Raw genomic sequence first — 25933 nt, 5'->3', positions numbered from 1 at the left:
TATTGCTGCAGCTGTACTTTATTTACAACAAAACATCATATTTTATAACCTCCTCTTATGTTTTCTGAATGCAAAAATCTTAATATGTAAAGTAACTAAAGCTGTCAGATAAATGTAGTGAAGTAAAAAAGTACAATATTTCCCTCTGAAATGTAAAGTAAAAGTATGCATTTGAAGCCAGACGAAAGGAAAATACTCGAGTAAAGTACAATTAATTGGAATTAACTGGAAGTGTTTAATTTTAAACACTTCCAGTTTAAAATTATTTTTGCTTAAATAATTATTAATAAATAAATCCTGATTTGCTTTTGAACCACGTCTCTGTCTTGTAGTGCTTGAACCTGTGTTTGCTTAGAACTGGGTAAAACTCCTTGGGTGAAAGTCTCTAAGGTGGCGTTGTCTGGCTTGCAATTTGTATCATTCTGTTACAGCCCCTTTATAATATAAAAGTACCCACCACCACGTTGCCACACATGCATTTATTCTTTGCAAGCTGCACAGTGAAGCTGCGGCGATGGCGCACAGTACAAAGACGTGTCGCCTCTCTATGTGGTATATTTCTGTTGACGTCACGCAGTAAGCCTCCCGTCGGACTGGTCGGTTTAGCGATAGTTGTCCAACTGGCTGACAGACACAACCACAGCAACTCAGACTTGTCTATCACTACTGCAAGCAAGACCGTTTAACTGACTAGCTCTGGCTGGTTAGCTTTCGTGTTATGACCAGGGAAGTTGAACGTAATCCACTTTAATGTGAAAATCAGCCGACAGTCGTCAGAGAGCGTCCACCTGTTATTTGCTATATCGAGGAGCTAAGTTAGCTAACGTTACGGTTGACTGTTAGCTCACGTTAGCCAATTGTATTTCTTTCTCATCCTGCTGCGTATCATAGCAAGGTAAGTTGTTTTTTTTTTAGTTATTTATGTATTATCTCTGCGTATTTCATGACAAGGTGGTTTTTCGCAACAGTTGCGGCAGCTAACCGTTAGCAACTTCGCCGGTAAACTTAATAATTGCTGTCCGAACAATAACCGAGTAAACACACCCCGTTACCATTAGCGGCGAGCTTACTGACAGACTGTTAACGAGCTCAGACAGCAAAAAGTATCATAACTGAGCTAATATGCCAGTCATTGGTGGTGAGTCTTGTTTTGTTTTGAAAGGGCAAAGTGGCATTCATTATTATTTTATCGGTTTCGACTCTCGAGCCACAAGCCCCAGATTAAGTTCGCCAGCTGGTCGTCATCCGACACTTTAATGTTTGGTTTGTTGTTCAGACATCGTTCGTGTTCTTCTATTCATGGCAGATCAATAATGAGAAGTTTTCATATTTTTCACAGAGATCAGCTGCAGGGAGATTGTCTGTCATGGGCGTAAAGAAACTGATATTAGACAATGCCGTTACAGTTTTAATGTTTGTCTACTTAGCTATTTGGAGAAAGAAGTAGAAGTTATGTTCCGATTCAGAAGTTAAAGGGAGAGTACAGGGAAGTTTGCAATGCTTAATGACCGATTCTGACCATGTGCACCTCCTACTGTGGTAAAGGCATGTTTTATTTTAAGCCATAACGTTGTTTAAAAACCTATTTTAAAATTTGTGAAGCTTTCATGTCCTATTTGTGAAAATGCCTAAAAGGGAGATTTCACTTCCCTTTTCACATGTAGACCACACTGAACCAGGCCCAGATATAAAACTACTGCACTTGGATAGGTCAAATCTGGACTACATTATTCCAGAGAGGCTACATATTATGTAAAACACAGTGTCAGATTAATGAAACCTTTATTCTCTCTGAGAAAATGTAAGAAAAAAATGGAGATTTTATTGCATTTTTCAGATGTAGACCATATAAAACCAGCTCTAGATTAAAAATAATTAGATGGGCCAAATCTTGACTAGATTAGAGAGGCTAGAGATGATTTAATACAGTTTCAGATTTGTGAAACCTGTGTTTTTACACAAATAGAATAAAGGTTTCACAAATCTGAAACTGTGTTTTAAACATATTTAGCCTCTCTGGGATAATCTCATCCAGATTTGACCCATGTAAGAATAGTGGTTTTCAAGAGACCTGGTTCAGTGTGGTCAAAATGTAAAAAAAAAAAAAAAAATACAATGAAATCTCCCTTTTTTTGCATTTTCTCAAATTGGAAAGTGGGTGTCAGATGGTGGGTTCAAACATCCAACATGATTTCATCACAGCAGGAGGTCCAAAAAGCTGAGAATTGGTTGTTAAGCATTGCAAATTACATTTCCCTTAACTCTCCCTGTAACTGCAGAATTTGAAGCTAACTTCAGCGTTGTGTTTTTGACACACCTGTAGATATCCAGCACAAGATCAGTAATTCCTTACATATCTTCACCATCTAAAACTTGAAGTTGAGCAACGCTGTATTGAGAGAATCTCTCGACAGGTTACACAGTGTTACACTGACATCGGCTTCATCATGGACTGATGACTACACGCAGTTTGGCTGTGACAGCTAATGCTGTAAGTGTTTCCTTGTGCGTAGCCTGTAAAGGGATGAACATGAGCTAACTGCTAGAATTTTTAATATTTTATCCATGAGCCTTGCTGTGGTTCAGTGACATTAATGAATATTGATGGAAAAGTCTGACATCCTTGTGTTCACCGATTTTGTACACAAGAAAGCCATTGAGCCTCATAGCTTAACTCTGGTCATACATACGTGGTATTATTAATTTATAAATCACCCAAACAATTAATTGATTGAAAAGCTTTGACAGTTTGTGGTACGGATCCACAGTATTGGATTTTTTGCTGGTATCCAATATTTTGACATACAGTATAACAACTCAGTTGGCCACTAACCAATACTGATATTGGTATCCATTTTTTTTCCCATCTAATGATGATCACCAAGTCTCTTCTGTAGTGGCATTAACATCATATATAAACATACTCTTATCGTAATCAGCCATCAGCAGATGGAGACATGAAATACAATGCTTTTCAGTGTACGTAATATTCATTCATTTTTCAAAATAAGACAACATTTCAAGTTAGGGCTGATGTTTTTGCACATGTTCACTTTGTCCAAAAAAAAAATGGTTTGTGAAAATCAGCATGTTGGCCAGTTCTGATATTTCATTTTTAAAGCCAATAGCAGCTGATACTAATACATGCCGATATTGTCATGCATTTCTAGTTTGTGGTCTTTTAGATTTAAATCAGTTCAGGATTCCCTTTACAATCAACAGTTAAAATAGAAAATGAAACACACAACTCCTGTCTTTTTAAGGTAGAAATCAATCAGTAACAGTTGTCAGATTACTTTTACAGAGATACTGTGATAAGTTAGATTTAAACTGACTTAATGCTGTTGACTTTGAGATGAGAAGCTAGGAGCACTTGTGTTCTGTTTAGTATAATAGTCCTTTATCATATAGCGGCATCTTTAATTTGTTGTCTATCAATGTTAATGTTGGTATGATCTCCTCTCTATAGTTAATTTTTCAAAATTTTTGCCATAAACAAGTGATGATTGTATACATGGGGAAGGAGGCTCCAATATTTAATATTATTCCTTATTTCCTCTGTTTCCTACTGCTTGTGGTTACAAACTTGCTGTGACACGATTACGAAACCGTACTCTGATATCGTCATAATCTGTGATAATCAAAGCTCAGGCGCCGTGCAGCTGTCAATGATTTACAAGCTAATACCAACAAGGCTACTATGTACAAATCTGCATTATCAGCCTTCAGAAGTGTCAGAGAATTCATGCATAAGCATAAGTATGACATTGTTGTGAAGCAGGTGAATAAAGCAGTCAGTGTTAAGCGGGTTTGTGAATGGCCTCATAATGTATTCAAAACAGTGTTTAGATAAAGCAGTAGTACTTTAAAATGCAAGTAGAGAAAGATTTCATTTTAACAAATGTATTTTGAAATATGTAGTTATTGTTTACACAGGCCAGGTATTTTTGGCACCTTCCCTCCTACCTATTCTTTGTTTCTTGTTTTCACATTACTGATAAGTTTATCAATAGGGCTGGGTATTGGTACAGAGTAACAATTAATATTGAAACATCACCAGTCAAATGATACCTGCATGTGATCCTTATTGTACCCAGATCTAGAAAAAGACTCTTTTTATGTTTTTTTCTTCATCGCAAGTGTTCTTCAGTTTATTGAGATGTGTGATTGGCACACTAGTGCAGAGGCTGCAACCATACAGTCTGTGGTGTGGTGAAGTCGAGCGTGGTGTATTTGATGGTGTTGGCAGTTCAACTCGCCAAGAGGCCACCAAGGAACTCAAAAACGTGGTTATACTACAGCCTGTGTCATCTGGCAGCCTGTTAGGCAACCAAATGCTTCCATCAACATGTAGGATACTAAATGAAGTAGAAAAAAGGTATCAAATAAAGTGCTGTATCACTTTAAAGGCTCCCATGGATCCTTAAAAAGTCTTAAAGTCATTGAATTAATTAGTCTAAAAATAAGCCCCTTAATTGGCATTAAAATGTCTTAAATGAATCTTTTCAAAGTCTTAAAAATGCTCAGACATGGCATGGGAAATGGGTTTTAAGGGTTTTTTTTCTGTAAAATTTAGAAAATAACGGGTAACATCTTTTATTTTATTTCATTTTATTTTAGATTTATTATATTTTATATAAATAAAATCTGCCAAGTTCCTTTCACAGAGACATCCCCAAAAAAGTGTTTTTTTTACGTTACAATAAAAATTTGTGCTAAATTGTTCCAAAGAAATTTATGTCAATTTTGGTTGTTGTAAAATTTATCTTAAATTTAATTCCAAGTGGCATTAAAAAGTCTTTAAAAGTCTTAAGTCAAACCTTGCCTAAAGCTGTAGGTACCCTGTTTAAGGGTACTCTTACTGGAACTGTTATTGTTATTCCCGTTAAAAGGTGATGATGGAGACTTGATCAGGGTACGTATTTTTAATGATGTATAAGGTTCCCCAATTTCTCAGTTTTGAGATCAATAAAGTATATCTATCTATTATATCTATCTATAAGTATGTGGTGTGTATTGTAAAAAAAAAAGAATGTGCCATCTTGCTGTCAGAGGTTTTATTAGATGATTGTTTTTAACCACTGGCTGTAAAAATCTGTCACATGTTTGTTTTCCTTGGCCACGAGTGAACATCTTAGTTGTTAGTGGAAGGGTTTAAGGGCTGCTTATATGTTTTTTGCAGGGAGGACACAGCTGTTTTCTTCTTTAATGGAATGGTCAACCACATAATCATAAATAACATTACACTGAATGTTTCTGTGCATTATCTGGATTACAGGTTAGTTTTTCGAACTTGATTAAAGAAAAAGTTTAACAAAATAGACTGAATTTACTGTCAGCACCCAATGTTTGTCTCTACTTTGTTTAATTTGATTTTATTTAATTGGGAAAAACAAGGTAAAGCATCTCAAGTTGCTGTTGATTGACAGTTGCTTACCTAATTTCTAGCCCACCGTTATAAAACATTAAGCAAAATCTGCTCAAATAATTAACTTATGAAGATTAAACGAATAATGACTCACATTGTGCAGAATTAAATACACGAGGTCATACGTGTGCTGTTGTGAATTGTAGATGAAAAGCATTTAGTGTTGTGCATTTCAGGGGCCAATTTCTCCACGCATTAAGGTAGAGGTACACAGTAAAAAAAACATTAGGATATTATCAGCATATAACATACAACATGTGGCTTCCTGAATGAACTTTAATAAGGCACTGTATTGTATGGCATTTTCATTTCATTTGTCTTGGTAGACATTTGACTCCGATATTGTTTGTATAACTGGAAAAAAAATCCCTGACAATTTGACAAACCACATTGTTTTGCCTGTTTAAGCTGCAGAGCAAACAGTCCTCTCGATTCAAATGGACAAGCATGGGATTTTCTCCCCAGCTGCCTTCATCCCCTTTGTTTATTTGTATTTTGAGAAAGTGTGCCAGACTGATGGTACCATAGCAACTAGCATCAGGTGGAAAGGTGGCACAGTATTTCTGTTCCACTGAGTCATGCAAACAGTTACAAAACTGTTGCTGACACTGAGATAAGAAAAATTAAAAACAAGTTTTAATCTAAAATACTTATTCTTTTTTCTTGTTCACCATATGTGCTCCTCTCTCTTACACCCTGAAAGTTTCAGGGAACCTCAACAGTCATACTTTAAAGACTGATCTAACCTCTGCTTATGAAAAAAACATAACAAACCAAAGCAAGAGAATCTGCAGTGTGATCAGAATATGCAATCCGATTATATACATATATTTTGCCACAGTCTGTTTTTTCTTATCGCCCTATATGTTTAATTTTCCAAATACATTAGTGCAATGCATTTCAGCGGCTGACTCAGCTCTTGGATGCCAGATGTTCTCACAGTCTATTTCAGTTTTAAACTAAGGCTCAACAGAAAAAGAAAAGTAAAACCGGGCACTTTCCCTTCCCTTTATTGCAGTATTTAGTTACGTAACAAGTTAACACTGAACTTGTGTGATGCTGATTGACCCATAGTTTGCCTTCAGTGCTTTGCGCGGATATTCTCATCCTTGATTCCCGATTCCTGGCATTTATACCATATACGTTTTTAAATACTGACTACATAACTAAAGAAGATGCACAATATTTCCCAGTGACACTAACTTCCAGCCATGCGTTGGCTGGGTTTACTGTACCAAAAGTAACATCTACAAGTGTTGTCATGAGCTGAAATGTGCTAAAGTCGTTTTCAAGATGTTGGTGTTGAATGTTAAACAGTCTGAACCGTGGCAATGGGTCCAGGATGTGCAGCAGTGTTGTTGAAGGCACAGGGGGGTATGTTGTGTCCTCCTTGGGTTGAGACCGATCCATTTGAACCCTGCGGTCTCTATCGGCTTATTGTTCGGCTCTGGCTGCGTCCCTCTCCAGTGATGTCACAGCATTCCAGGGAGCGGATAAATGAGTTAGTGTTAGGGCAGATGAGCAGCATCATGAATGCTGCTGGTAATAGTGGGTCGAAGGGCACAAGTATAGCAGCATAACTGTGTAAACACTTTTGCCCGCACTTACCAGACCACCTAGCACCTTCTCTAAGCCCTTCGTTCATTCAGTCTGTGTGTAACTTGAAACCGTTTTCAGTGTGACAGCCTGTAGATCAGGATGGGTCTATTTTTATAGGATGGAGGAGGCACTTGAGTTTAGAGGTTATTTGTACTCAACATCTCAAACCAATACGTTTTTGTATCACTTCTGCTCCACTTACTGTAAGCCAGTCAGAACTTTCTTATGTTTTGCAACTCCACGGCCACTGTATATGGTGTTGGGTATTTTGAAAGCTTATTTTATGACATGTATTGACATGGATGCAAGATAATATCGGCACATGATCAGCGGGTAGGATCAGCGAATATTTTTATGTATTTATTTAAATATTGCTAAGTGAACATGCACAAAACATTAAACCTAAGTTGAAGTATTTTTCTTATCTATCTTCTTATTCCTCTTATTCTTTCTTCTTTAATTATTAAATGCATTGAAAATCATTGTATTTCATCATGTCTCCATCTACTGGTGGGGCCATCACGATAAGAGTATGCATAAAATGATGCTATTTCCACTACAGAAAAGACCTGATGATCTCTAAAATCAGGTAGGGAAAAAGTGACTATATTGATATTGGTTATCGGCCAAATGAGTTGTTATGTATCAGCATATCGGATATTGGCAAAAACGCATCGTCACCATGTATTGACAGTATTTTATCTAAGCAATACATTTTGCCTGCACTTAATATTTTCTCGGGAGTTTAAATGATCATTTAAGTCAGTTTCCTAAACCAAGAGCATCCCTTTCTGAGTCAATGAATGTGAACCTTAGTGTTAGGAGGACTCACCAGAGAGTCATTAATAAACCTGGGGATCGAGTTAATCACACTTCATTTGTGCTGCTTATCAGGGCAGGAGAAAGGACTATCTGGATTCACTGTTATTTTGGGATTATTTTACAACCACTCTGAATACTTGAGGTAAAGAGTGCACTGCTAAGATCAGTGGGGCTCTCACTTTGCTGCGATCAGGAAGTTATACATTTTTCATAGGACTTACTACACCTCATACACTATTCATGCTTTGTCAGTGTTTCCCATCATTATCCTTTAGGTAGCTTGCATCAGAGATAGGGCTGTATGGCCCAAAAATAATACCACAATATTTCATGGTATTTTTGCAAAAACAATATTTTTGGAAGATATGACAAAATACAAAAAATATATACAAATATTTTATTGATAATTTCAAGAGCATACAGTTGCAAGAGAATATGTGTATAGGTCTACATGTTGGCATAAATGTAACAGTTTGCCTTCAAATATTCAGTAAAAAATAAATTTAAAAAATGTTTTAATTTCTTAAGCTTGGCAAAAACAACAATAACCACTAACAAATACGCTCTCAGCCACGTTTGTTGTTGTAATGCACGATGGTATTACAAGATTATGTAATAAAGTTGTAATATTGCCATTATCATGATATGAATTTTTCTTATCATATTAAAAAGTATACTGGCAATATTGTGAATGGTATGATATGGCACATCCCCTAATCAGAGACTGGAAGGAAAAGTGTAAATTACCAGAAAGAAAGCCAATGTTAGGCTCAATCCAACAGGCCACTTCTCTTGAGCCTGGCTTGTCAGGGTTAGACACCTGGCTCCTAACCTTTTGACAATAAATGACACAATGCAATGTCATTGTAATGTCTCCAACCTTTCAGCAGCTGTCTGCAGCTTTTAGCTCTTTGTTCTCTGACTCGAACAGACTGTATGGATGAGTCACTGTTCTCATCAAACCCCAACACATGACTGTGCACAGCAGCATCTCAAACAAGCTCAGGCAAGCTTAGTGTGCGCTACCTGCCTAAGATAAAATAATTAGTAAACAAGTGACTGCTGAAGTTGAACATCTTGTACGTTAACCCTTTTTAAACCTGGGCAAATTAGTTTAAATGCTTGCAGAAACATGGGGAGAAGGCAATGAGTTACTTAACAAGACATGGCCCCAAAAAAAGCAAAAAAGGTAAGAAACAAATGAGAAATTACCCCAGAAAGTGCTAAATATATAATAACACCTTCGACACCTTTTAATAATTTGTAATAATAATTTGCCAAGTCCCCCCCCCGTCTGAATGCATCACAATAAAACTATCATCCATCCAAGTGTCAAACGGCTCAGAACTAACAGGACAGTAAATATTGGACTATTTTTTTCAGTTAGCTAGAAATCTCTTTAGTGTCGTTGCACTGGATGTTAATAGGTATTGGGAAGTGCTGGCTGGCACTGAATGTCTGTGTATGAACTTTGTAACAGTTATTTTTCTTCAACTCAGAACAAGTTAAACTATGCCATTTTCACAGAGTGGCCACAAATAAGGAACAGAAAGAGTACAGTGGTTTAAAACATGCAGGTTTCAAAATGCATGTCATCAAAACATGTGACTAATGACAAGACAGAAATTTCAGCCTCGGGACAGAATATCTGAATTGCATTGTTACTATTATGGTAGACTGTCATGTGATGTATGTTTGCTAGTGCTTCTTTGTGTCTAAGCACTTGGTGAAGATATTCCCCAGAATTTTTCCATGGTAGATATATACAGTGTGTGAGCAATAACACTACAATGTAATAGTAATAATCACCATATTAAGTGCTCTACGACTTTTGTATGTTCTTTACAGGTTATCAACATGTTGCAGTGAGTAATGATTCAAGTGTTGATATTAATGATGGCCATGTGGGCGGCGCAAGGATGCCCAAATTCAGAGAGCTGCCCAACGCCGAATCCAAATGTCACCTCCAAGGAGTATTGTTACACTGCCCGAATTCGCAGTACAGTGCTCCAGGGCTTGCCTTTCGGCGGGGTGCCTACTGTCCTTGCCCTTGACTTTATGTGCTTCTTGGTGAGTACTTTTCTTCTCAGCTGTCAAAACTGAGGTAAAATACTTCCAGAAATGTGTTTTTAAGTGATAAACAGTTCTGTTACTGTTGCGCTCTCTTAAATGTAAATAAAGGGACCAGAGGTGTTGATGGACACTGTTTATCTTTCTGTAGGGGCTGCTGGTTGTGTTCTCCTTCTTGAGAAAAGTAGCATGGGACTATGGGCGCCTCGCTCTGGTGACTGACGCTGACAGGTAAGTAAAATTCATTGGTCCGGACTGGACCAGTATCAAGACTATCAAGACTATCCAAAGCTTCCAAATTGTTTAGTACAGGGTGCTAACCTAAATAACCATCCAAAAATTGTTGTCAGCTAAAATAATTAATCATACATTTTTGATGTCTCTCAATTTTATTTTATTTTTTTACCTAAAATTGACTCTCTTTTTTACAAAGTAGTTTGAAATCTGTTGTGAAGCACAAAATAATTAATGTTGCAATTTTGGCAAACGCACTGTTCAACATCTTGATAACTGTTCCTCATGTGATGTCAGGCTGGTTACACACAGTTTTAGGAGAAATAAGCATGTAACTTTAACCAAGGATTAGATGTGTGTATTAAGCAGTAAGTCAGGGACCTGCACTTAACGCCCCTGCTTGATACAGCTCCAGTGTTAGCTAGATATGATTTGTCTACAGTCATAAAATGGTCAAAAGAGTCAAAATGTGACAAAGGACTTGTCAGCATTTACATGTTAGCATCTCAGAGGCTATAAGCCATTCGGGCTGGTGACCCTTAGTGATTTATCTGCAAAAGACACATTTTATCAGGATTTGCTGCTTGGTGGCTATTTATTCTAGATTCTAGTTGAGACTGAAAATTTCAGTATCCTTGCTCTTAGGGTGGTGTTGGTTTTCTGACGGAAGCCGACATCACAAGGATGGTACTCCAGACAGGAAGTTAGCGTCAGCATTTCCCCTATAATGCACTCCTACACGGCCATGCTTTGTCACGTGTTACATGGTTTGTTCACTTTGAGATAAAAAGACCAGACTCCAGTTGGAATAAAACTGAAATGGATGAAAAAGAAACAAATGATTAGTGTTTATTATTGATTTAAATATACCTTTAGATCCATTTCCCAGAACACTTTAAAGACACTGTTTGCATAGAAGCCCCATGGACTGTCATTATTATATGATGATATTCAGACAGATATATTGGGATAATTTGACACTGACGTCTGCACACTGATTGAATAGTGAGAACTGTTGTGGAAGCAGCCAAAGAGGAGCCTGTCAACAAGGACTTATTCCACCGCTGCTTTTAAACTGAATGAATCTGGAGGTGAATCAAGAGGGCCGATAAAGTTAGGGAGAGAGGGAGTTAGACATTGTCACAGACCTCTTTAAATGTGAACTCAGAAAGTACATGACACAGTGCTCCATCACCTACATCCCCCCGCTGCGTTTGTGTGATGTTGCAGCTTCACTATTTTTGCAGCTGCATGTGAGCAGAGAATGGGGTTGCAGCGTGGTGGGAGGATGGGAGGGGGGTGGCAGCATGGGACACTTTTGTAACGGACAGGAAATGTATTTTGTTGGATGTGTTAGAGTTAAGCAATATCACTACTTTGAAGTGGGATAATAATTATAACGCTCATGTATCCTTTGTACTTTTATTACAGTGCTACACAAAGTGGATTTAGGTGCAATTTCTGAAGACTTATATTAGTTTGTTTACTTTGTTATTTTGTTGGAAAAACAAGTGCTGCACAAAGTTGAATTAGAAGCAATTTCTAAAGACATTTTAGTCTATTTACCTTGTTATTAAAAAAAAAAACCAAACAAATGCTTCACTAAGAGGAATTGTCATAACAGCCATATAAAAATAATTTAAGTTTGTTAATTTTTTTATAAAGAAAAGAAAAACCCCTATTGGAGACATCGTTCTTGTATTGCATTTCAGAGCTAATAAATTGTCAAGCGCGTACACTGGGTTGATTTTAATAACTAAAGTGTTGAATTTTGAATAATTCAGCTGTATCATCCAGGTAAATACAAGTATTTGGTACTGGCAGACGCTCAATATCAAATGACTCAGACTGGAATCGGGGCAAAAAAACTTGATCAGCACATCCCTACCATAGGCCATAAGTGCTTGACTGTATAATGTATACCAGAGTGAATAGAAACCTTCATTGGTATGCCTCTGGTGTAATATGCCTCCCCAGTTTTTCTCTAAACCAGCACCCTAACTGGCCAACAGGGCCGTTTCCTCTAAACTAAGCTGAATGGCTTTGTTTTGCTTCTCTTTTCACCAGGAGAATGGATCAGCGATACAGTCGCCTGGATGATCGGGAATAGTATGTTATCTCTCCATACCGTAGACTCACCGCCTTCCACTTCTCTCCTTTCCCCTCTCTGCAGTTCACCTAACTCATAACTCTTGTCCACTCTGCCCAGGCCGCTGTGGGTTTCAGCCTGTTTTTCACTCTTGATGTTTTTTCCCTCCTCCTCCAGGCGTTTCCCAGTGCCAGGCTCCTAATTATTCTCCCTCTCCTTGTCACTCTTATACTTCTGCTGTTGAGTTTGCCTGTCCTCTGTCACTGTCCTAATCAGATCTGTGTGTTCTAATCTGTGTATTGACCTCTTTATGAAGCACGGACTTCTTCTGTGTGAGCGCACCGCATGAGCCGCACAGAGAGGATGCTTACAGGGAGAGGTAATGCTTCCCTGATCTGCTGTTGTTCATAGACAGGCCCTGACATGGTGCAGCTACAGTACATCCTGTCTGCTAGAGCTCAGAGGAGCCATTCTGACTTCTCACAGGAATGTGCGAGAGGAAGACTGCCGGTGCTTTACAGCCGCAGGCTCTCTACTCATTCCATTAGAGATCTCTTAGAGCCCTGGGTGATATCATCCTTTCATTTAGTATTAGACACTGAACCAGAGTTGGGATTCCAGCAGAGCCTGGGTCCTCTTGATATTTTCAAGTTACATATAAATGGACACGACCTTCCTAGGGAGCACAATCGAATGTGTATACAGTATAAAATGAAGTTTGAATGTTGTGTTTTATACACGGGAGTTCCTGTGGCTCTGCTGGACAAACCTCCATCAATCCGCCTCTTCGTTATCTCTGGGTTTCTGATGTTTCATGTGAATGTTCTTCTCTGTAGAGCTTTACCTTCTAACTTTTTATAGCAACCTTCCCTCTGACAGTGATGGTGTACTCATCTTGTGTAAAGTAGACTTCTAATGGTGCATGAAATGTGGCTGCAGAGATTGTTCCTGTGGTTTGACTGTGGTAAACCAACCCAAATCCTGTGTCCCACCCACAGAGGATAAACAGGGGGGAATCTCCTCAGCCCATTTCAGGGCATGTGTTTGTATGTGTTTTGTGTTGACATCTTTTTCCCAACTGTTGGTAAACCCACTGTCCCAAGGCACAAAGAGCTAACATCCTGTTATGCTGCACGGTGACGCTAGGTAGTTATGTAACCTCATGCAGATACTATGTGTTGTTCTCTCTGCACACAGCGTGGCTTCTGCCTTGACTTCGGATACGACAGAACGGTATGAGCGCCTCACTTCAGTTTCCAGCTCTGTGGACATTGATCAGAGAGACACAGTAAGTGTGCCGTCATTCTTACAGGATAAAATATTGTTTTTTTACACAGGGTATACTGTATGTTGCGTGTGATAACCGGTACACCTTCTTTTATAGGGCTTCTGCTCCTGGCTGACTGCCATCTTCCGCATCAAGTGAGTCACCCTCCTCGAAACATTTTGGACATAGATGGAAATTTCACTTTAAGTTTAGTAAGCATTTCACTAATTTTTCTTGTTTTCTCTCAAGTAGTTGACTTTGTTGGTGTGTTTTCTCTGTAGGGATGAGGAGATAAGGGAGAAGTGTGGGGAGGATGCAGTACATTACTTGTCCTTTCAGCGCCACATTATTGGCCTGCTGGTAGTGGTGGGCGTGTTGTCTGTGGGCATCATCTTACCCGTTAACTTCTCGGGAAACCTACTTGGTGAGTCGATTGGAATTAACTACCAGGGGATCCTGGGGAATTTCGAAAATTATAATGTTAAGCTCCTGTCATTGTTCGACTAAGTAATGCTGCTCATTTTTCCCATTCTCCTGTTACCTGTTTTGAGGCATTTTCCTTTCTACTTACTCAAATAACCTTCCCATGAACAGAAGTAAACAAAGCTTTGCAACTTTCGGTAGCACATATGCCCAAAAAATTTCACAAAATGGTGTTACCTGAAGTACTGTGTTTTTATTCTGTAAAACAAATAAGAAGAGATAAAGTTAATATGTTAGGTAAATTATATTTATTATTTTATCATTTCTGAGAAATTGGGCTGCGTCCATATAAAAATGTTCATTTGTCATTTGTGTCTAAATGGCTCGACATGGAGCCTGGGTGCTGCACTCCTGCTTGTTTCTATACATGGTTCCCACAGTCATGGAAAACCTGGAAAAGTCACTGAATCTCACAATCAGATTTTCAAAGCTTGGAAGTCATGGAATTAGTAAAAATCACTGACAGATTTGGAAAAGTCATGGAATATTTAGTGTGTAACAGTAATGTTCTGAACGTAACGTGACACTTTTTTTCTGTATCTTTCAATGTCAGGTAGCTCTGATATGTGTCTATGTGACAACATTATGTTTGTTTCACCCCCTGTTCCATCTATCCCTTCATGTTTGCCCGTTAGCAGACATTATGTGTGAGTTATGTGAGTTTGATTCTAACATGCAAGAAAAAAAAGTATTATGGGTCCTTGAGAAGTCATGGAAAAGTTTTGAAATTTTGTCCATGAAAATGTATTGGAGCCCTGTCTATAAACCACGTTTTTTACTTGTGCAGTGCTGCAGATTAACTAGAGTCATTGATTAATGGATGCTCAGTGTCAGCGATTATTCATTGCTTCTCTTTTGCTATGAAGCATGTTAGCTGAAGTGACTCCTAGTGATTAACAAGTGAATACATTTCTTTTATTTTTTTCTACAGAAAATAATGCCTATAGTTTTGGGCGAACCACTATAGCAAATTTGGATGCAGAGTAAGTAATTCTTTTACTGTCACTTTTATATACTGTACTCTGAAGTCTTACGTTGAGTCTTCACTTTCTGATGCTATCACTGAATTCCTTTTACCCTTTACTTCCTCAGTAATACACTACTGTGGCTGCACACCACCTTTGCATTTCTCTACCTGTTACTGACGGTGTACAGCATGCGACGGCACACCTCAAAGATGCACTACAAAGAGGACGACCTGGTGAGCTGCATGGTTTCATAAAGTGGCTGTTTCATACACTCCTGGTTATTGTACACACAATGTGAATGACGATGATAATTACTTCCCTGTCTTCATTTCCCTGCAGGTGAAACGCACTTTATTTGTCAATGGAATCTCCAAATACGCAGAGGAGACTGAGATAAAGCAACACTTTGAGTAAGCACTTACTGTTGTCCTGGCTTCACAGGTAATATCTCACAATGCTTAAATCGGTCTGCTTGTGAAAATGGTACACTGCTCTGTTGACACGGCCAGTAAACAGTGTGGTAACTGTATTAAGGTGTATGAGAGCCGTGCCTTTTCCTGTTAAAAGCAGCCGTCTTGTGGTGGCCCATATGGCTGGGATCAGACAATGACAGGCCTATATGTGCAATTGTCTATAATAGAAGCCATATGAGCCAGATCATGTGAGTCATGTGTCAAGATGGTCAAAGACTGAGGAGGGGTGTTTGGCTCAACTCCTACTCAGCTAAATAGTATGAATCAAAATCTTGTCTTTGCGCTTGAACTGCAAAAAGACCTCCACGCTTGAGTAAAAAACAAAAAAACTGCAGTGAAGAAAGAAAGCCCTTTACTGTTGTAGCTGTTGCATTCATACCTGTTTTTCAGATGTAAGTGTTATTGTGATGTGGTAGAGATTCATCACCTACTGTTCATACCCTTTGCTGTTGTCAAGAGTGTGTAAGTTTAACCCTTTAACATCTGGATCAACATCAGTTTTCTAGTGCTGCTTTCAAGCTCTGAAACCTTAGAAATGTTGTTTTATTATTCTTGGAAACATGGGAAAAAAAACATTACGAACAACTCGGCAAGAAATTTCCCACAAATTGCAAAAAATTAGTAAAAGGTCACAATGAAATGAAAGGACCTGAAACTTAGCTGTAAGGGATTGTTGAATAATATCATCAACAAGGGAAAACATTCCAGAAAACATCATTTATAATTCTTATAATGATATATTTAAAGTTATGTTACAGGCAAAAGGAGTAGTTTTTAGCACTCTTTAAAGGTAATTTTCTTTCTTTTTTTCTTTTCATTTTGTTTTTTTTCACATATTTTTCTTGTAACTTTTTCTTTTGCTTATTTTTGGGCGATCTCTTGTTAAGTCGTTTGTTGCCTTCTTCACATGCTTTTGAGAGGAATCAAGCCAGTTTGCTCAGATTACAAAGGGCTAAACTAAACTGACTTTCTCCCTTCCCACTCGTTTTGTTATAGGCAGGCGTATGAAAACTGTTCTGTACTGGAAGCTCGGATCTGTTACAATGTAGCAAGGCTGATGTATCTCAACTCTGAAAGGTAACAGTGTTTTAACCTTAAGTGTGTCGGTGTTTTATTTGCTTACTCTTTTATGGAATTTTGTGGTGGTATGAAGAGTCTTATTGGCTCCAAGATCAGAGCTTGTCTCGGTGAAGTAGTCCTCCCTCAGTCTGACACAGCTGACGTCTTGTCTGCAGGAAGAAGGCAGAACGCAGCAAGAAATTCTTCATTGACCTGCAGGCCAAGGAGCACATTACCACCATGATCAATCCAAAACCCTGCGGACACCTTTGCTGTTGCATCATCAAAGGCTGTGAGCAGGTCAGACTGATATATCGAAGCTTTATCTCAGATCAACACACTCCTGAAATGTGCTTACAAGGTGACACAGCCTTTTTTTCAGGGGAAGATAAAGAAAGTATCTATCTAATGGATACAATGGATTTAAAGAGTTTTGTGGAGAGTCAGGGCTAAACTGGAAAAACAAATGATGAGTAGTGTAACATGCAGGTACCTGCTCCTAGAAAAGCCATCAAGCCATATATTTCCACATCATCACTAAACTCCATCTGCAAATAATTTTGTGTATGGTAGCCAGTGTTTTTATTTTAAAAATGACTCGCCTTGTGCCAAGTGTTACATATATAGCTGAACTTTAAAGCTTCAGTTTTGTGTTTCTGATGTACATTAAGAGTAACAACAAAATGGCAATAAAAACAAATATTTACATTACATTTAATGTCTAAGTTTGAGTTGGTATATATAAAATTACATTAAGAGATAATTCTACAGCTGACCTTGTGTAGTGAGTGATATTCACTTTTCACTGCAATGTAAAATAATGCCAGTTAGGATTCAACTAAATGGAACATCATTTGTTTTCCTTGTCCTTCACAGGAAGAGGCAGTGAGCTACTATACCAAGCTGGAGGCACAATTAAAAGATGACTACAGGAAAGAGAGAGAAAAGGTTAACAGGAAGCCTTTAGGAATGGCCTTTGTCACTTTCCAGAATGAATCCATAACTGCCATGTAAGTACATTTGCATGTGGTATAGTTTTTGAATGTAAATGTGTAGATAATTTACTGTAGCTCTTGAACCACTGTAACCTGTGTTCAATGTTTTGGTGGATGTTTTCGTTTCAGAATCTTGAAAGACTTCAATGCTTGCAAGTGTCAGGGCTGTAAATGTCGCCGGGAACCTAAGAGCTCTCAGTTCAGCCCCAAACTCCACACACACAACTGGACTGTCAGCTACGCCCCTGATCCACAAAATGTCTACTGGTAAGAATACATTCAGGTCACATATTCTGTCCACAAACTGGGCCCAGTACACATTTATTTTTATGCCTCCGTGCCAGAGATAGCCGAGGACAGAGGCATTATGTTGGTGGTTAAAGGTCAAAGTTTAGGGTCACTGTAAACTGCCTGTCTGTCTCATCCTTGTGAACACATTATCTCATGGACACCTTCAGCAATTTTTTTCAAATTTGGCACAAATGATCACTTGGGCTCAAGAATAAACTGATTTGATTTTGGTGGTCAGAGGTCAGAGTCACCTTGAATTCGTCTCATTCTTGTTAAAGCGTTTTCTCAAAAACACTTTGGGAATATTTCTTTAAATTCGACACAAACTTTCACCTTGACTCAACGTCTCATTTTCGTGAATGCAGTGTCTGAAGATGGACTTACGGGAGTTTCCTCGCTTAAAGTTCTGACAATTTATATTTAAGAGGTCAAAGTTCAACTGTGACATCATTATGTTCTGCAAAAACACTTTTCTGTCCATTACTTAGCATTATAACTTAGGAGCATAAGGGGAGACATTTGGTTAGACTGAACAGGTGACACTAATCTTGGGTATTCACCTTAAAACTGTGTTGATTGTTATTGATATAAATTGTAAGTGCAGCTTAACTGGCGTGCGTGGACATACAATCATATTGCAGTATTTCTAGTTTTCATTATTCATTACATAACTGCACCAGTTGAAAAGGGTAGATACATTTTGACAGAACAGAAGTACTTCATACAAATACCCAAAGGGAATTCTACAAACACAGACTTGTCTATTTGTGATACTCTTTATATCACATGAGGAATAATTAGACTTCACGCTACATTGAAGAGAGTTTCTCACTCCAGATGACGAACAGGTTTTTGAGCTGCAGTATCAGTTTACTGGCCAGCTGTGTCCATAACTGCGGGTCATCGCCCGGAGTCAATCTAACCGCTACATAACCTTCATCCCACAGGGAGCATCTGTCAGTGGGAGGATTCTCCTGGTGGATCCGCTGCTTGATCATCAACCTTGTCCTCTTCATCCTCCTCTTCTTCCTCACCACCCCGGCCATAATCATCTCCACCATGGACAAGTTTAATGTTACCAAACCAGTGGAGTACCTAAATGTGAGTGTTTCTTTCTTTCTTTCTTTCCTTTTGTTGAAAGAAGTGTGTCCTTATCATTGACATTCTGAGCATTTTAGTCCAAGCCATCACAAGTCTGTGTACTGTTGCAGAGGTACAGGAATTCACTTCCCAATTCTTGACACAACATGTTTACCTCTCCTTAATCTGTCCTCCAGAATCCGATTATCACCCAGTTCTTTCCCACCCTCCTCCTGTGGTCCTTCTCAGCGTTACTTCCTACCATCGTCTACTACTCTGCCTTCTTCGAAGCCCACTGGACCCGGTATGGTTTACACTATCTGCAGTTAATAATTAAGAGTCATGTTGCCTTTGTTTTCATTTGAGGTTCAGGTTGTTTGAGTGTGTTCTGTCTGTGTTTCTTAACAGGTCAGGAGAGAACAGGACCACTATGCATAAGTGCTACACTTTCTTGATCTTTATGGTCCTGTTGCTGCCCTCTCTAGGACTCAGCAGGTACAGGATGTTTTCGATTTCTGCCCTGAAACACAGTGAAATGCGAAGCTGTACATGAATGCATTTTGTCAACCTAGAAACTTGAGCTGATTTCATCTTTTTCTTGTATTTTTGCAGTTTGGATGTTTTCTTCCGCTGGCTTTTTGACAAAAGATTCTTGGCAGATGCTAAAGTGAGATTTGAGTAAGTTGCATCATTTTATGGACATTTTCAATACAACTCTGTGGCGCTCGGAACAAAGCAGAACAGGATGAAAGGTTTAAGCTAAAGTTACCTGCCAGTTATTAATGGGCGTAACGTGAAAATTGAGTCATTTTGCGGTCAGTACAAGTTTGTTGGGGCCATTATATGACTCTGTTTTGTATGTTAGCGCTTGTGCTAATTTGACAGACCGGGAGGATAGTGACTCATAGACAATCCCTCCTTGCTGTGTCTAATCTATTAAATGCAGATACCAAAACAAATTCTTAGTTTTCTAATGTTAACTTTGAGTTAATAGTGTAATAATAATACTAATAATACATTTAAAATTGCAATGGTTTTCCATGTTTAATTCCTATTCTAATGTTTGTTTGTTTGTTGTTGCAATTACTCTATAATAATTTAATGTGAGTACTAATATGGAAGTTAATTAAAATGCCTTTGTTTAGCAAATACATAATGTAAGCAGTCCAGTTTCTTCACTGCCGTAACTCATTTAAATGTTGCTTAATTCATTCATATAGCAATACCCCAACTAGGTGTGATATGCCTATTTTGGACTTACTTATTAATGCTTTTTAAACTTCAGTGTGAGTGTGACTTCAGTCTGATTCCACTTTTAGTGATGCTGACTTTTTTTGTTCACTCTTTAGGTGCGTGTTCCTTCCTGACAATGGAGCTTTCTTCGTGAACTATGTCATTGCGTCTGCATTCATTGGTAATGCCATGGACCTGCTGAGGATCCCCGGTCTACTTATGTACATGATCCGCCTCTGCCTGGCTCGCTCTGCGGCAGAGAGGAGGAATGTAAAGAGGGTAAGTGTGTCCCTTGCTTACCAATTTAACATCATTTACCATGATAGAATAAAAGTAGTTTAGTTTAAGAATTAAAGGGATACTTTACCAATTTTCTAACCAGCTTTGTATCATAACAATGTGGGTAGTATGTGTAGATGAACTGTGGTAAACTCTCTAACATCTTACCAGTGCATAGAACTCCGCCGGATGACAAAAAATGCAAAATCCAGTGTAGTTTCACTGACTTGTGATGTTGCTCAAACATAAGGCTGTACTTCTGCATTTTCATGTGGCCACCCACCCATGCTACCACCACAGACATGAGTATAGAAGAGGATCAAGAGACAGACCCGCCCATCTCGCTGTCTCTCAAACTCCATTCGAAAGGTCAAACTAGGCATTGCTGGTTGAATATGCATATATGAGTTTGTGAACAGGAAATGGGCGCCACACTGATTCCCACATAGGGAAAATTGAGTCTGAAAAAATTAGATCAAACATTAAGCAGAGCGGATCAAATATAAACCAAGATTCTGTTACCGCATTCAATAGTTCTCGCCTCAAATGTTTTCAGAAACATGTTGTAGCTCACTGTTTAACTGCAGTACCAGACAGTTTGTTACCAGCCGGCTGCTATTGTGTCAAACGAAAGAGTGTGCATTATGTAACCCACAAACAGGAGTGTTTATCACTCCAGTGCGGCGCAGTGTGTTCTTGTAGTTGTAGGTTTTCTACCCTGCAAAATGCCATGGTAAGTTTCCTCGCCAAGACTTTGTCTTAAAAAATCTCTGCAATGATTTTAGGCTGTAAATATATTTTTTGCCATTCAGCTTCACGTTATGTAGATATTAAAGTTAGGATGTTTCGAATTTCTTTAATATCCCATCATTGTGTCTTTATAGCACCAGGCCTATGAGTTCCAGTTTGGGGCGGCTTATGCCTGGATGATGTGTGTCTTCACTGTCGTTATGACCTACAGCATCACCTGCCCGATCATCGTACCTTTCGGTGAGTTCTGCCGTTTATCACCCCCACCTGCTGCTGTTACTGCTGTTTCACATCAGGTCGTGTGCTTATTACATTACTGCAGGAGGAACGTGCTGTAGGCAGGGAGCATTCAGTGGATCTGCTCTCTATACAGGAGCTTATCAGCAGGCCTAATTGGATTAGTTCCACTAATGGTTTTGTCTCCCTTCTCTGTGCAGGGCTGATGTACATGCTTCTGAAACATCTAGCAGACAGGTACAACATGTACTACGCCTATCTGCCCTCCAAACTGGACAAAAAGATCCATTCTGGAGCGGTCAACCAAGTGGTGGCTGCTCCTATTCTCTGTCTCTTTTGGCTTCTGTTCTTCTCCACTGTTCGCTCGGGTAAGACAAGGACTCCACCTACTGGCCACTCATGTCCCGACACACGGCCAAATTTATTTCCAGTGTGTCTGACACTTGTACCTGTTAAGTGTCCCTCCTTTTTCTTTCCCCAGGGTTTTCAGCTGCAACATCCATGTTCACATTCATAGTTTTGATCATCACAATCATTATCTGCCTCTCTCATGTCTGCTTCGGACACTTTAAATATCTCAGTGCTCACAACTACAAGGTAACAAGATAGTCACCATCGTGTGCACATTATGCTTCCTAAATTTACCAGTATTACAGACAAGCATCAGTTTCAGATGCTCATGTTAAATGCCTGTTTTCGGTCCTAGATTGACTTCCAGGATGTGGATGGGTTGGAGAATGGGCGTCCAGTGTGCATGTCTGCCGCCAACAAGGCAGGAGTACGTATTCAATCATTTTTATTTTATAACGGTATGAGCCTCAAGATCAAACGGTGGAAAGAGATGTCCATAGAGTCAAGATTTTATTGTGCGGAGAACTTATCCTGACACATAAAATATCAGACTTTGATGTTGTGTCTTTTTTCCCCTACAGCAAATGTACATTGCACTGGTACTTCAAGACCGAAATTCAGAGGAGGCTGGTTCAGGCAGCGGTGAGGACGACGGCCAGGGGTCCTCGCAGGACGAGGAAATAATCAATGTCGAAAATGGCCTGAATGAGGACTTCCAGTCTGGTGAGGACAGCCTCATTGATAATGAAGTGCGGCACTGATCCTGAACAGAAAAAAAATCCCCTAAGTTTAACTTAAGGAGTGCACTGAATATGTGAATTAAACTAGGAACTGAACCAACAGTTCTCCAAAGCATCTCAACCTCCATCGAGGGACTTTACACTAACATAAGCACACTGTCTACTAAGGATTTAATGGATTGTCGCTCAAGGATTCTTGCGTTTCCTTCCCTGGGTCTCAACAAACCACATTTTCTATCTGTGCAGAGGGAATCTACTCTGAGAAAGCACGGGCAGCGTCATCCTTCTGCCCTAATATAGCAGAGGCAAACCCCCAATACACTGCACATGGGCTCATGAAAGAAAGACACTAAATGCACAAATGAAGAATAGTTTGCCTTGTTTTGTAAGGGGAGTGTTATTCTGTCCGTATTTCCTTAACGTTATTGCACTTGAAAGAGAGGATCTGTCCTATAAGCTCAAGTTTCGCTAAGGTACTGTAGTACAGCATGCCTTCAAGTCCAAAGGATGGACTGATTGTCCTACATCCTTTGTATCTTTAATTGTCTGCACTAAATGCTTTCCCTGAATAAGCAGCTGGTGTGATAAAGGACGAGAGTTTTCCACCCCACCAGACAGCTCGGTCTGTGCAGACGTGATGGTCACAAAATAGTTCTTCCAAATCCATAAAAGCCTTTAAAAAAAAAAAACAAAGATGAAAAAAAAATCATTGCTACTAACACTCCTGATGCAATACAGCTATAAAACTCTGGATTTGTAAAATAGCCTTTTTCGACATGATATTTATTTTGGATTTTAAATGCTATCAAGCTTGATACATCCCTAAACTGTGGAAGAAGATAGTTCGTATCATGGCACACTACACGGATGGTGGATCTTTTTGGCGTTGAGTCTCTGAGCCTGTGTTGGGACTGCTGTTGGACTGCTGCTACTGATGCTAACCCCAGCAGGGGGAATTCCTTGCACAGCTGCTGCAGGAGGACAGGAGGCCAGGAGCCTGCTGATCCTGTTGTGTTGCTCAGCAGATGGAGAGAAAGGCCTTTTGTTTGGTTTTTTTTCTGGGTCAGCTTCATATGATACTCAGTGTGACTGGTTCTCTTTATCTGTTGTTTTTCCTCGTATCTTTTTTGTCCATATGTTTACCTCTTTAAGTAGAGATTTTCAAATTCAGTGTAGGTGGCTACTGAAAAACTTACAAATAAGCTAATCTATATCTTATTACTCAGTCTTCTGCCAGGTCAGCGTCAGTGTTTGTCATCTAAGTAGCATATTGTTCCAGTGGTCACTAAGCATTGTTACACTTTACCATTTGCAACTACTCAATGCTGAGTTGTAGATTGTTTAGCTCAAATTGTGCAATTTCGGTGATAACATATCAGCTCTTACGCCAGGCCACTTGAGAGAGTTACACTAGTAAATGAGGTGCACATCTATTTAAAGTCACTCATTTTTGAACCTCAACTTTATGCTATTGAATACAACTACGCCTTCCAACCAAAAGCAAAATGGAAAATATAGGCCTCTTCATTATGTTGCTTCTCAAATTGTTATCAAATAAACCTCCACCCCCACAACCCCACTCTTGATTGTCAAACACGCTGATTTAATGTTTGTTCCTAATTTGCGACGGCCATATGAATCCACTTCTTTTCAGGTATCATACATATTTCAACAATACAAACATCAAGTCAAGTTCTTGATGTGAAACAAAGTGCCCTCACAGTTAAGACCTTACTCAGGATTTATAAGGCTTCTTTCTTAGTCAGACGACACTATGAGCTGCCCTTTAAACGTAAAGACGATTGTTGGTAAAGCAAGGCAAAGAGCTGCAGACAAAGTTCCACTAACAGCCTGCCACTATGGACCATTTATTGTTAATGGAATAACATAACATGAAAAATGTATTATCAGCTGCTCAGAGAACCATTGTGGGAAATGTGCACTAATCTTACTTTCACTTATATGATTGACGGAGAGAAGTGCGCCCCCTGTGGGTGTAATGACGACAATGGTGAGCCTACACTGTTTCCATAAATTGTCCATGGTTATAGCGGTACCACATATGGGCATACTATTATGGTACTAGAGAGAATCGTTCAACACCATAGAGTCTGGTGCTCTTCTAGTCATGATAAGGTGATTTTATTTTTTTATACCTCTTCATTTTTATACCTCTGAGATATCTTGAAGTCTCTGAATGTGTCCTGTCAAAATAACACTATACTAATATACTGTCCAACTCTGAAGGAGATGCCTAAAATCTCATCTTGTCTAATAACTCCAATGTATAAATGCTGAATGTAGGTTAATTCCCCAACTTTTGGTGGCTAAAGTACTTGTGTGATTGCTGTGTTTACACAGCTTCAAAAGGACGGTTCACCAGCTAACCATGAATTTTAAGTTTTATACTATAACAACTTGTGTCCAGTCCCATGTCATGGCATTTCATTTGACAACAGATCTGTTTGTCAGTCTGATGGTTATCAAGTTTTTCCTGTACTCTTTTGCTCATTCCAAGTCTAGGATCCTTGTGGTAATGATAGTTTATCTTTATAAGGTCTGTGTAGACAGTGGGACTCAATTAAAATAAATGGGCTTTTTTTGCAAACAGCCAAGCACTTTCTAATAGAAGTTCTCAGTTTGTTTCTAAAATGTATTCAGAATGGGTAGGAAAATGTCTCTGCGTCTCATAACTGTGCACAATTAGAATGTGTTTTTGTGTGCTTTGCCTTTTTATAGTTTTACATTTTTCTAGGTAGCAAGAGTAACAATAGCAGATCTCAGCATTTGACCATTTCATTTTCTAATTCTTTCCAAAGGGCCATCTGTACAACAGATATATACTGTGTATATCTGTACTTCTCCCTCTTTGAACAATAAATCTGTATTTAATCAAATTTGTTGAAAGTTTATTTTTGAACTATCCCCTGGTACAGTCACTTAAATCGAAAATGCATTTTACCCTCACATAAAACAAACAATTAAGCAATAGAATGTCTAATTTAATACATTGCTGCTACATACTGGTGCAGTACAATCAGTAGTTTATGGTGGTTAATGTAAGCAATCTGAAAGAGCTTAATTTTGCTTGTGACTTCTTCAAGCAATATTTGTGTTCCAAATCCCTACTTAAAATTATTTTACAGAGGAATATATATATATATATATATATATATATATATATATGTGTGTGTGTATATATGTGTATGTGTGTGTGTGTGTACACACAAATTACGTTCAGCACTTTTCAAGTTATTTTCTCATATTCTTTATTCTGTTGTTGCTTATTTTCTGGAAATTTTCTTGTAACTTTTTTTTTTTGCACTTATTTTTTCCATATCTTCTTAGGTTGGCAGTCATGTGTTTGGAAGAAATAATGCCAAGTTGCTCTCAGGTTTTAAAGGGTTAACTATCTTTATCATGCTACCTCTCTTCTTTGGGAAACACTCGCGTAAACTCAAATCGTAGGTTGTAACGTGAAACAT

General features: G+C 38.7%; 1 protein-coding gene across 2 annotated transcripts; it reads left to right on the top strand.

Moving 5' to 3' along the window:
* The first annotated feature begins 609 nt into the window (after window positions 1–609).
* On the top strand, window positions 610–25345 carry tmem63ba (transmembrane protein 63Ba). Of its 2 annotated transcripts, none has more exons than XM_042501681.1 (24): window positions 610–895; window positions 9698–9919; window positions 10071–10150; window positions 12221–12262; window positions 13440–13530; window positions 13627–13664; window positions 13791–13933; window positions 14924–14975; window positions 15085–15193; window positions 15300–15370; window positions 16430–16510; window positions 16669–16792; window positions 17369–17502; window positions 17617–17754; window positions 18726–18879; window positions 19056–19162; window positions 19267–19353; window positions 19471–19536; window positions 20208–20370; window positions 21255–21360; window positions 21558–21725; window positions 21839–21954; window positions 22064–22135; window positions 22290–25345. In XM_042501681.1, the coding sequence occupies exons 2-24, from the start codon at window positions 9722–9724 to the stop codon at window positions 22467–22469; spliced, it is 2520 nt and encodes an 839-aa protein (XP_042357615.1). In that variant the 5' UTR covers window positions 610–895; window positions 9698–9721; the 3' UTR covers window positions 22470–25345. The 2 variants fall into 2 exon arrangements, with proteins under 2 accessions (XP_042357615.1, XP_042357616.1); XM_042501682.1 differs by lacking the exon at window positions 610–895 and adding an exon at window positions 2477–2491.
* Window positions 25346–25933: the final 588 nt, after the last annotated feature.

The sequence above is a fragment of the Plectropomus leopardus genome, chromosome 15 (genome assembly GCF_008729295.1).
Source record: "Plectropomus leopardus isolate mb chromosome 15, YSFRI_Pleo_2.0, whole genome shotgun sequence".
Lineage (NCBI taxonomy): Eukaryota > Metazoa > Chordata > Actinopteri > Perciformes > Serranidae > Plectropomus > Plectropomus leopardus.
Note: the sequence above shows the minus strand (reverse complement) of the source record. Positions and strands in the feature narration are given on the sequence as shown.